The 11017-nt window shown below is 41.3% G+C and overlaps 1 protein-coding gene across 18 annotated transcripts in view; it reads right to left on the bottom strand.

Annotated features, from left to right (window-relative positions):
- Nucleotides 1-53: 53 nt before the first annotated feature.
- sipa1l3 (signal-induced proliferation-associated 1 like 3) overlaps nucleotides 54-11017 on the bottom strand; it is a 112598-nt gene continuing 101634 nt past the window's right edge. For 5 of the 18 annotated variants that reach the window (XM_061783237.1, XM_061783242.1, XM_061783238.1 and 2 more), the window contains 5 exons: nucleotides 6324-6501; nucleotides 3769-3918; nucleotides 3569-3695; nucleotides 3385-3466; nucleotides 54-2494 (listed from right to left, as the gene is read on the bottom strand). In XM_061783237.1, coding sequence (XP_061639221.1) covers nucleotides 2303-2494; nucleotides 3385-3466; nucleotides 3569-3695; nucleotides 3769-3918; nucleotides 6324-6501 — 729 coding nt within the window. In that variant the 3' untranslated portion in view covers nucleotides 54-2302. Of the gene's footprint in view, nucleotides 2495-3384; nucleotides 3467-3568; nucleotides 3696-3768; nucleotides 3919-6323; nucleotides 6502-8458; nucleotides 9765-11017 lie in introns of those variants that run through there. The other 13 variants (XM_061783241.1, XM_061783243.1, XR_009789922.1 and 10 more) reach the window with 9 other exon arrangements.

The raw sequence follows: 11017 nt of genomic DNA, 5'->3' as shown, positions 1-11017 counted from the left end.
TTGAAACGTTCCAATGCGTCTGTGTTGAGGAGCAATGGAAATGCACAAAAACCTGAGATAATTCACTTTAATTTTGTATAAAATGAAAACATAATTTACACTGTAAATATACACTTATTACAGCCCAGAGCAACGATGAAGACAATAAAAACACAGTACCTCTCCTCACTGTTGTTACAACCAAAAAATAAATTATCAAAACATCTAGAAAGGAACATTATACAATATTACCATTACTGATTTGTTCAACGTGGATCACTATAGGCTATAAATAGCTTCATTATACACAAAACAAGCAATTATATATATTTAAAAAAAAAAAAACTTTACATGAACAAAAACATGACTTTCAGACACCTCAATGTAGGAATAATCGAGTAACTTAACCTAAGAACTTAAAGCAGGGATGGGGAACCCAAACTATGGTAAAATGATGAGCGTGTGTGGTTTTATTGTTTTTGGGCTTTTCAGAACAGATCATTTGAGTTTGGGTCAGATTAGGTTTCCCACCCCTGATTTAAGACTTAATCTGCCTTCGCTCAACCACCATCAAACCATTCTACAATGTTACATAGCAAACTCAACTTCACTCATTTCCAGTGAGAAGAAACCTTAAAGGGAAAGCCACAATGGCGAATAAAGAGCGCAATTTTTTTTTTCCTTTAAACAGTACCTGTGATGGCGTAGCGTTTAGGTCCAGCATCATGAGGAACCTGAGCCAAGTATTCAACAGTTCCAGTCAGTTTTATCGGAATTATCAAAAAGTACCGTCAACTGTGAAGCACAAACTTGTTGTGCTGTATGAAAAATAGATCAACAGTATATAAATAATGTTTTTTTCACAGACGGGTGGTGGGGCTGTGCATTTTGTCTCCCACATGTACAGTAAATGATAGAAGTACAATTTGAGATTTTTATACAAAGACGAGTATAGAAATATCTTGTAATTCTGCGAAGAAAAAATATATATGTACTTTCTGGATCAAGTAGAATAACACTTTTTTTAGTAGGACGCAACAGTTAGCCAAGCTTACTTTAGCATAATGTCTAGAGAAGCTGGAGAGAAAAAAAATGGCTTGTGTTGTTAGCTCAATAATAAGGAGGATGATTAGTGGGAAATAATTGTCACTCAAAGCTACAGAACATTGCAAAAAGTCACAGACTTAGCTTTGTGGTAATGTGTTAACATAAGGATGGTGAGACATTAGCAGGAAAGGCTAATTAGCACTCCAAGCTACAGATAAAGTTAGTCGCTCAATGAGTAAAAGACTGATGGGAAATTAGCGCTCATATAATAGAAAATGCAATAAGTCACCCATTTAAGCTTTGTGGTGACATGTTAGCTTAATGATAAAAAGGACGATGAGACATAAGCGCAAAATGCTAATTACCACTCATAACTAATTATGTGAAATACGCGAAAATTAGCCAGGCTGTTCGCACTGAAATCATAGAAAATTTTATTAAGTCACCCACTTAGCTTAATGATAAAAAGGACGATAAGACATTAGCAAGAAATGCTAATTAGCCAGGCAAGCTAAGCTAGTGCTCCAGCCATAGAAAACTAAAAGTCACCAACTCAGCTCACGGTCTAAAGGATAAGACATTAAGGAGAAATCCCAATTAGCGTAGAGCTAGCTAGCATGCAAAGCAATAGAAAACATTAATAAACACCAACTTAGCATTGCTGTTGTGTGTTAGTTGAATGCTTAAAAAGGATAACCAGCCATTGGCGGGAAATGCTAATCAGCCAGGTGGCTAGTTAGCGCTCAAAGCCATAGAAGACGCTAGCAGACAAGCTTAAAGGTGATGTGTTGTTAGCAAGTGAGTTTAGGAGGCAATGCGCAGTGTTTTCGTCCTTACTCGTACCACTTCTAGGAACTCTACGCATTACAAATATCTCCAGTACGAAAAGGTCCTCTGTGTAAACGGTGAGGGGTCATGAGTTAGCCGTAAACTAGTTTGTTTGTCACCCAGCTGTTGTCGTATAAACATACCCACCCACCAACAATATCACTACAATATAGATTATACATAGGTGAGTACCTCACAGGCATCTTATCTACATTACTTAAGACTGTGTAGCACTTCCGGGACTTCTAGTGCATTGTGGGAGATGTAGTCGATCATGGTGTTTTTGGCTGATTTGCTTGCAGGAACAGTGTTTAGGCCTCTCCAGGTGAATGAAACAGTCTACTCTAGCGTAGGAACCATACATCTAAGATTTAGAAAAATATGAGGCTCAGAGGGGTGCGGCAAGGTTGGGGGAAATGTTTCCAGTTTTAAGGCAGTCCAGTCACGTTCACTCCCTCTTGGGTGGCACCTGATGCGTGGTGGGGTGCGCAGCTTGCTCGCCCTCGCCTGGGTGGCCGCCGAAGAGTCGGTTGAACTTGCGTAGCTGCTCGCTGGCTGTCACGCTCTCCTCCTGCAGACGCTGGTTGTTCTCACGCAGGTTGGCCATCTCGGCCAGGAGCGCCACCTTGTCATGCTTCTCCTGAGATAACGCATACATACAGTATATAAAGTATATTATATAGTAAATAAATGTATAGTATGATGGATGATGCTTCCGGTTTACAAGACGGCACGCTCAGTTACTCCATACTTGCTGTTTTTCATTTGATTGTTTGGATTTATGAATTTGATTTCATTTTATTTTTAATATTAACTGTAATTTTGACTTGCTTCATTTATACCAGAGGTATTGTGAAGTGAACCATATCACATAACTTTGCCAGTGAGCTGAAAAGCGCGAACAAAAAAAAAAATTGGAATTGCCCCTTATTACCAGGCAGTCCCTTATTACCCCAGATTACGGTAATGTTCTACTATAGAGCACAGGAGTCAAACTGGTGGCCCGGGGGCCAGATCCGGCCCGCCACCTCATATTATGTGGCCCGCGAAAGCAAATCAAAATTGCTAATAGTGTTCCAATGTAATCATGTTGAGTTTTTGCATTTTTGTTACCAATCCAGCTTTGAAAAGAAATGTAGGATTTAAACACATCTTTTTAGAGGCTTCTAATTTTACAACTAGTTATTTATCAATTTGTTGTGTATATCTAATTATATGAGGTGATAATTCCTTAATAAGGGTTCACAGTCTAACGGCCCTCCGAGGGAAGTCATAACTACAATGTGGCCTGTGACAAAAATGAGTTTGACACCCCTGCTATAGTGCTATTTTTCTTGATTGGGGAAAGATGATTTGAGATACAAGTCTTTTGAGGGTAGGAACGTAGTCACAGAGCAAAGAGAACTGTTTTTCTTCTGAGACTTTCCAACACTAACACACAGCGGGTCCCATCAAGCCTTGAACATTATTGGTGTTCTGAAGAAACAACATTCCTGTGTTGAAAATACAAAAGAAGAGTGATTGACTCACTTTCTCTAGGTCATTGTTGAGCTGTTTGAACATCACCTCCAGATGGTGGAGACGCCCTGACAAATCGTTGGGCACCTCGTCGCTGCAAAAAAAAAAAAAAAAACTAAACGAACGCAAATCAAATAAATGGTCAAGAAGACAACTGTGTACAGCGAGTTTGAGTGTTGTCCAGAAAGACAGGTACCTGCTTAAGGTGGGTGTGGTCCGTGGCGTCTGAGGAGTGGGAAACTGCACAGGACTGCTGGCCGGCCTCATGTCCACGCCGCCTCCTCGTGTCTCGGTCAGAGAGAAGAGTGACACGGCTCTTTGTGCTGGAAGTAGAAAACACTCGATTGGACTAAAAGTTCATTGTTGTCCACGTGTTAAGCTATGTGAAGTATCCACCTTCGTAGACTTTGGCAGCATTGACCAGGCTGGACCACTCCAGTCCACAGGCAGTGTCAGGCAGGGGCATGAGTCCGGGGTCCAGCCTTCTCAGCGGGGGGACTTTGTCTCTCACCTCAGTTAGGGACAGCTCCGACGCAGACAGCGGCACTGAAGGAAAACAGCCCCAGTGAGTACGACAAACTACAGTGCCACCAGAAAGTATTCACACCCCTTCACGGTTTCCACAGTTTGCTGTTACAGACTTAATCTAAAGCTGATTTGAGTATAGGTAAAACAAAATAAACATAAAATATCCCATAATGACGAAGTAAAATCATTTTCATACATTTGTGTAAATTTATAAAAAAATTCAAACATAATAGGTACATAAGTATTCACACCCTTTGGTATGACACGCACACTTAAAAAGCTCAGGTGCATCTGATTTCCACTGATCATCCTTGAGATGCTTCTGCAACTTCATTGAAGTCCACCTGTGGTAAATTCTGTTGATTGAACATCATTTGGAATGCCACACACCCGTCCGTCTATATAAGGTCTCATAGTTGGCAGTGCAGATCAGAGCAGACACCAACACCAACCAAGTCTAAGGAATTGTCTGCAGACCTCCGAGACCGGATTATGTCAAGGCACAAATCTGGGGAAGGATACAAATGAATTTCAGCAGAATTGAATGTCCAAAAAGCAATGTGGTCTCGATTATTGGGAAATGGAAGAAGTTTGGAACCACCGGGACCCTTTCTAGATCTGGCCGTCCGACCAAACTGAGTAACCGGGGAAGAAGGGCCTTGGTCAGAGAGGTAAACAAGAACCCTATAGTCACTAAAGCGGAGCACCAGAATTCCCTTGGAGAGATAGGAGAACCATCCAGAAGGTCAACCATTGCTAATGCACTCCACCAATCAGGCCTTTATGGTAGAGTGGCCAGACGGAAGCCACTTCTCACTAAAAGGCACATGGCAGCCCGCTTGTAGTTTGCCAAAAGGCAGTTTAAGGATTCTCAGACCTGCTGAAACAAAATTCTCTGGTCTGATGAAACCAAAATAGAACTTTTTGGCCTGAATTGCAAGCGTCATATCTGGAGAAGAGGCACTGCTCATCACCTGGCTAACACCATCCCTACTGTGAAGCATGTTAGTGGCAGCATCATGCTGTTATTTTTTTTCTGCTGCGGGAACTGGGCGACTCGTCTGCAAAGAGGGTAAAATGACAGCTGCCAAATATAGAGAAATTCTTCAAGAGAACATGCTCCAGAGTGCTTTTGAACTCAGACTAGGGCATCAATTCACCTTTCAACACGACAATGACCCAAAGCACACAGCCAAGATAACAAAGGATTGGCTTCAGGAGCAGGCTGTGAATGTCCTTGAGTGGCCCAGCCACAGCCAGGACTTGAATCCAATCGAACACCTCCGGAAATACCTAAAAATGGCTGTGCACTGACGCGGCCCATCCAACCTGACTGACCTTGAGAGGCTCTGCAGAGAAGAATGGGAGAAAATGCCCCAAAACAGGTGTGCTACGCTCGTAGAGACATATCCAAGAAGACTTGAGGCTGTGATTGCTGCCAAGGGTGTGAACACTTATGTACCTATTGAGTTTAAATGTTTACATTTTCAATAAATTTGCACAATTGTCTGTAAAAAAAATCTTTTTACTTTGTCATTATGGGATATTTTATGTAGATTTTTTAAAAAGAAAATTATACTCAAATCAGCTATAGAATAAGTCTGTAACAACAAAATGTGCAAAAAGGGTTATGAATACTTTCTGGTGGCACTGTAAACCAGGGGTAGGCAACCCGTGGCTCCAGAGCCACATATGGCTCTTTCATCCTTCTGCTGTGGCTCTCTTGTGAATGTAAATTACATTCTACGGCACGGATGAGTCAGAAATTTTCATGTTTCTTATTGGTGTGTTGTGGCGCTTTAGGAAACAAAAGAATATTGGTGACACATGAGGGGGGTGGCAATCGGGATGGCTGAGTTTCAGTCTAAGGTGGACATGGCCAACCCCTGGCTCCGCCCCTGTCCACAAACTACTGGTAACATAAACACACATGGACGAAAAGGAAAGGATTAACGTCCTTTCTATGGTTAAAGTTCAGCATTGCATGGTGCAATGCACGCTGGGAACCACGCGGCTTCACCGTCGCAACCATAGTCATGTATTTTCAAATGTGTTTTTACTTTAGCTAGTTTGTTTTTCAAATGTAATTCTAAAGTTGATGATTACGGTGATCTTTATAATAAACGTTTTTTTTGTTTTGTTGCTTAATAGTTTAGTTTCATATAGAAATAAGAAAAATACTTCTCTGTAGCAGTTTAATGATTTAATAAATGCAGCACACTATAGGTTTGTATACATACAGGTTAAAATAATAAAAAACTAAAAATTAATATATGCAGTGTTATCCTCACTTTTGATGTCAAAAGGGTCTTGTGGCTCCTGATTTTTTTTTTTCTTTTCTGAGGGACACAGTCCAAATGGCTTTTGGTATATTTAAGGTTGCTGACCGGTCCCTGCACGAAACTGGTGCAGCGTCAACTCACCCTTCTTGGGCTCCGTGTGGTTGGAGGAGGCAGAGTGCTTGCGTGTGGGCAGAGTGCACGTGAAGAGCATGTCCACGGGGGCCGACTGATTTTCAGAGATGGCGAAACTGGCGTCCCTGCGACCGCTGCACAGAGACTCGTCGGAAAAGGTGCGCTGCAGCGTACGCCTGGGGGACTCCAGCAGAGAACAGAATCACAATATCAAACAATTGATCCATTTTTCATCATTAACTTGATCTCGTGTTAACTGATCCATCAATCTGAGGTATGGTGTTCTCTATGCCCTTTGTCACCAACCATGCATTCTATTTGAACTCGGAAGTCGGAATTTCCGAGTTCCTAGTCGGAAGTTTCAAAAGGAACGCCCTCTGAAGTCGGAGATTTCTCACTACCATGAGTTGGCTTTCAAAGATGGCTGCCCCGAGTGTAAACAGTAAGTAGAAGCTCCTGTAATAATCGGTTTCTTATTACTTCTTAATAGTTTTTGTCTCACTAAATCAGACGTATCGTATTACTTGTTTTCGCGACCTGTTTATGTGGAGAATGTTTAAAAGTGAATGACGTCTGGACTAGTGATGCACGTTCTGAATATTGTTATAAATGATCACTCGGCGGGGCACGGTTGGTTGGGGGGTTGGCATTGGGTCCCTGCGGCTTTCTCTGGGTGGCCGGTTGTCGGGGTCCCTCGGTGTGGGATGTGTCCCGTCCACCGGGCTGCTCTCGGGTGTACCCCTGGGCCCAATCCTGCCCAGCGATTGATTGGGTGGGGTCCTCACTGTCAGCGATTCCGGCACAGCAATTACAGGACACTTCTGTCAGACTCTGTGCATGCGAAACAGTGTCAATTCACTTGCTTGTGTCCGCAGGCACACATCCCTGGGACTCTTTCGCTGGGTGTGGGGCCACTCACTTATTGCGACAAATAACTCATGAATATGCGAACTGCTTGGGTATCCCCTCACTCACACTCTCATCCTACAGACTTTTATAATTTACATAGTCAATCCCACCACACTTCAGTTGTACAGCCGGGTTCACGACCCTTGTCCTGCATGCTTCTTCTCCTGTCTTTGTCCTGTGAGGGAAGGACCTCACAGGGTGTGTAGCACTCCAGCCCCATACAACACTCATATCTAATGTTTCATTGTTGTAGATATGTAATGATTTACTTTTCTCATCCTGTGTACAATTAGTGCTTTGTCTTTTGTCTTTATTTCTCTCTCCCCTCTAGAAACTGTTCAACTGACTGAATCAGATTATCAATAAACATCAATTAGAATACTAAGAAACCACAGCGGCAGCTTAAAAACTCCACTGTGACACAGTAAAACTGTTCCAGCATAAAAGGGATTCAGATCCCCCATTCTGCTTGACCTAACAGCCGAACAGGACAAAAAACATTAATCGTTTTTCAACGACCATAGCATATCCCTAATCTGTACATTATTATTTCATTTTTATTACAAAATATGTGTGATCCGAAAAATTACTGTGGGAAATAGCTGTAATGGAAACATTTCCCCCCTCCAGACTATGTGGACAACAGTGCTGGCATGTATTCCACACGAGGACACTTTTTTCTTGGCCCTTTTGTTCTAAAGAACACACAATGCAGCTACAAACCACATCCGCACCACTGTGGCGAAGCTGGTTATGGCTGACGACAAGCACATCACTACAGGTTAGGAAAAAAATAATAAAAGTAACACCAGTGATGTCTATAATCCAATGTTTGATAGCCAATTAGTCGTGTGTCTTGTAGAGAGCTTCGAGGAGAATGCTCCCTGCATTACAGATTTCATGGGTTTTTATGAGCTGGAATAAACAAATAAATAGTTGAAATTGTTTAAATTCGGGGCCCTGAATCTATAATTTATGAAAGTTTAACTTTTTGAATGGAATTATGGAAATTAATAAACTTTTCCCTGATATTCAATTTTTTGGGAAAGGGTCTGTCTATGTGCCCTGCAATTGGCTGGCAACCAGTTCAGGGTGTACATTGCCTCCTGCCTGCAGTTAGACGGGATAGGCTCCAGCATACCCGCAACCCTAGTGAGGATAAGCGGTGTAGAAAGTGGATTGATGGATAGACATTCCTGCTTGGAGTCACTGTAGTAAATAATAACAAAAATAACTGAGTAAAACACATTTATTGGCAGCAACAAAGTAATGACAGCAGTACATTATTGATACCTATTTACAGTATGAGCATTTTAACAAAGGATTATTTCACAGCATGGCCCAGTGACATCTGCAGTGTCTCTACTAATTTTCATCTGCCTGACTTTATGTCTCAAAAGTGTTCTCTGTTGTCTGTTGTCGTCGTACTAGAGCGGCTCCTACTACTGGAGACAAATTCCTTGTGTGTTTTTTTTGGACATACTTGGCAAATAAAGTTGATTCTGATTCTGATTTGGGTGTTCCTGACAGATCTCAGACGCAGCCGTGCACATGTGGAGAAAACAAGCCGCCATTATGATCATCACCACTGCATCGATCAAGGTGTTCTGCAGATCTCGTAGCCATCTCCACTGGCAGTTCATCCGGAAAATGTTCCAAGAAAGACAGAGGGAGTATAAATTAAGAGATAAGCCAAATTTTAGTATCCAAAATTGCAGAAACACACCAAAACAAAATCTATCAAATAATGGAGTGAGACTAAGGAACAGATGAGTGTGGCGCTGAAACAATGTGCAAACATCAACCATTGTGAAAACAAATACAAATGATGATTACAAAATGAGGTAGTAGTAGCAACATAAATCATTATTATATGGGACAATACATTTATATATTATATAGTTATAGGTGTTTTTATAGTTGTTTGTTGTAGTCGATCTTTTTTCTTTTTATTAAAATCCAACATACTGCTGTTACTGATATAATAATTGTATTAGCATATGTAGGACTAAGCATGTGTATATATTATTTATTACTTACAATACTATAGTACTATATGGATGTTCCATAAAGTAACAGTTACATAAGATTACAAGGAAGTAGAGCGAGATCTCAGGGAAGCTGTTCTGGTTGGCCATGGTGAGCACTTATCATGCTATCCCACTCTGTTCCATTCTTCCTCCAGCGATTATTCTAGACAAGAGACAAAATGTATTTCAGTAAAGAATGACACAACAACATTTGAACCCTAACCCAAGAAAGAAAGATAAGCACAAAGCACCCTTTTACTTGTAAACAATGAAATACGCCGACACAAAAAATAGGTTACCTTCTGCATCTTTGTGTTTCCTCTTCATCCGCCGTGTTTGAAAGTTTCAGAAAAAACGCATATTTGTCCACAAGTTGAAGTTGTATTCGGACAAGGCAAAGGCGAGATAGCTTTCACTGAGGTCGTCATCTTGTTTTCTGACTTGGGAAATGAAACTCTGATAACTCGGGAGTGACATCATTCCCAGCTTCGACTTTCTACTTCTGAGGTAACTGGAACGCAGCATAAGCCACAGTGGTCTGACTCAAGGCTTGAGGGCCAGATTGAGCCCGTTACATCATTTATGGCCCACTAAAGCAAATCAAGTGGGTCTACGTCATATTAGTTGCTAAATGGATTTGTTCTTGTCATTTTGGCAGAAAATTGACATTTATTACAAGCACCCCCCCACCACCAAATTCCTTCTTAACATAAACTGAACAATATTTGCTGTTCAATATTTCTTCTGCTTTCAAATGAAACTTGTTAAATGTGCCATTCAAGGAAAGCATTCGCTACTATGTGGCCTATGATGAAAATGAGTTTTACACCCCTACGTCTAAGCAACAGCATAGGGATAAGAAACATACGGCCTGTTGGCTATATATTGTTAGCCAAACAGCATACACTAAATGCCGAGGTCATTGTTTTAAACATTTTTGTAAGTTAAGAAAAGAAAAACAAGAAGAGTCTAGTTGCAGCGATTTAACCATGACATGAAAATCTAGAGAAATAAAAGAAAAAAATTTACATGGGTATTTTGGGATATTTTGTCAGTAAGTTAAAACAAAATATTGGCAATTATGCTTTTAAGCTAACAATACGCTATTCTAAAAACCAAATAAAACTGTTATAAAAAGCCCTAAAACATGCATCCACTTTTTTTGTCCCACTAATCGTGTTCAGAGTTGCAGGGAGCTGGAGACTATCCCAGCCAACTTTGGGCGAGAGGCAGGCTACACCTTGGACTTGTCACCAGCCCATCAGGGGGCACACAGAGAGAGAGACAGACAACCTCTCACATTCACACCGTCACTGAGTGGGAACTGCACTTAGGCTGCCTCCACAGAAATCAGGGGAGTGAATCATTACACCATCAGACCCTAATATTAAACAATCATCCATTTTCTGTAGCGCTTGTCCTGTTCGAGGCTGTTGGTAAGTGGAGAGCTTATTCCAGGTGACTGGGCAAGAGGTGGGGTGCACCAATTCATATGGTACATTTTTATCATATTCCATAAATGTAGGACTGCACTTAAATGGCCCCTGATTGTAACAAGGCTCTCTAGCCGTGCAATAAAATTGAAATGCCGTTCACTACTCGGCAGCAACCAGCAGCGGGCCCAATTTATCCACGAATACTTTGCTATTTTGACGCCTATATTGAATGCTGTGCAAAACAGATTGTACAAAGGGCAAGTGTCTAGTTAGGTGTTAAAGGGCACATATGTAAAATTGAAGCCGTACTCAACATTGGCTCTGCAGT

This window comes from Phyllopteryx taeniolatus, chromosome 8 (genome assembly GCF_024500385.1).
Source record: "Phyllopteryx taeniolatus isolate TA_2022b chromosome 8, UOR_Ptae_1.2, whole genome shotgun sequence".
Lineage (NCBI taxonomy): Eukaryota > Metazoa > Chordata > Actinopteri > Syngnathiformes > Syngnathidae > Phyllopteryx > Phyllopteryx taeniolatus.
The sequence above is the reverse complement of the archived record's forward strand: the minus strand, read 5'-3'. Positions and strand labels throughout refer to the sequence as shown.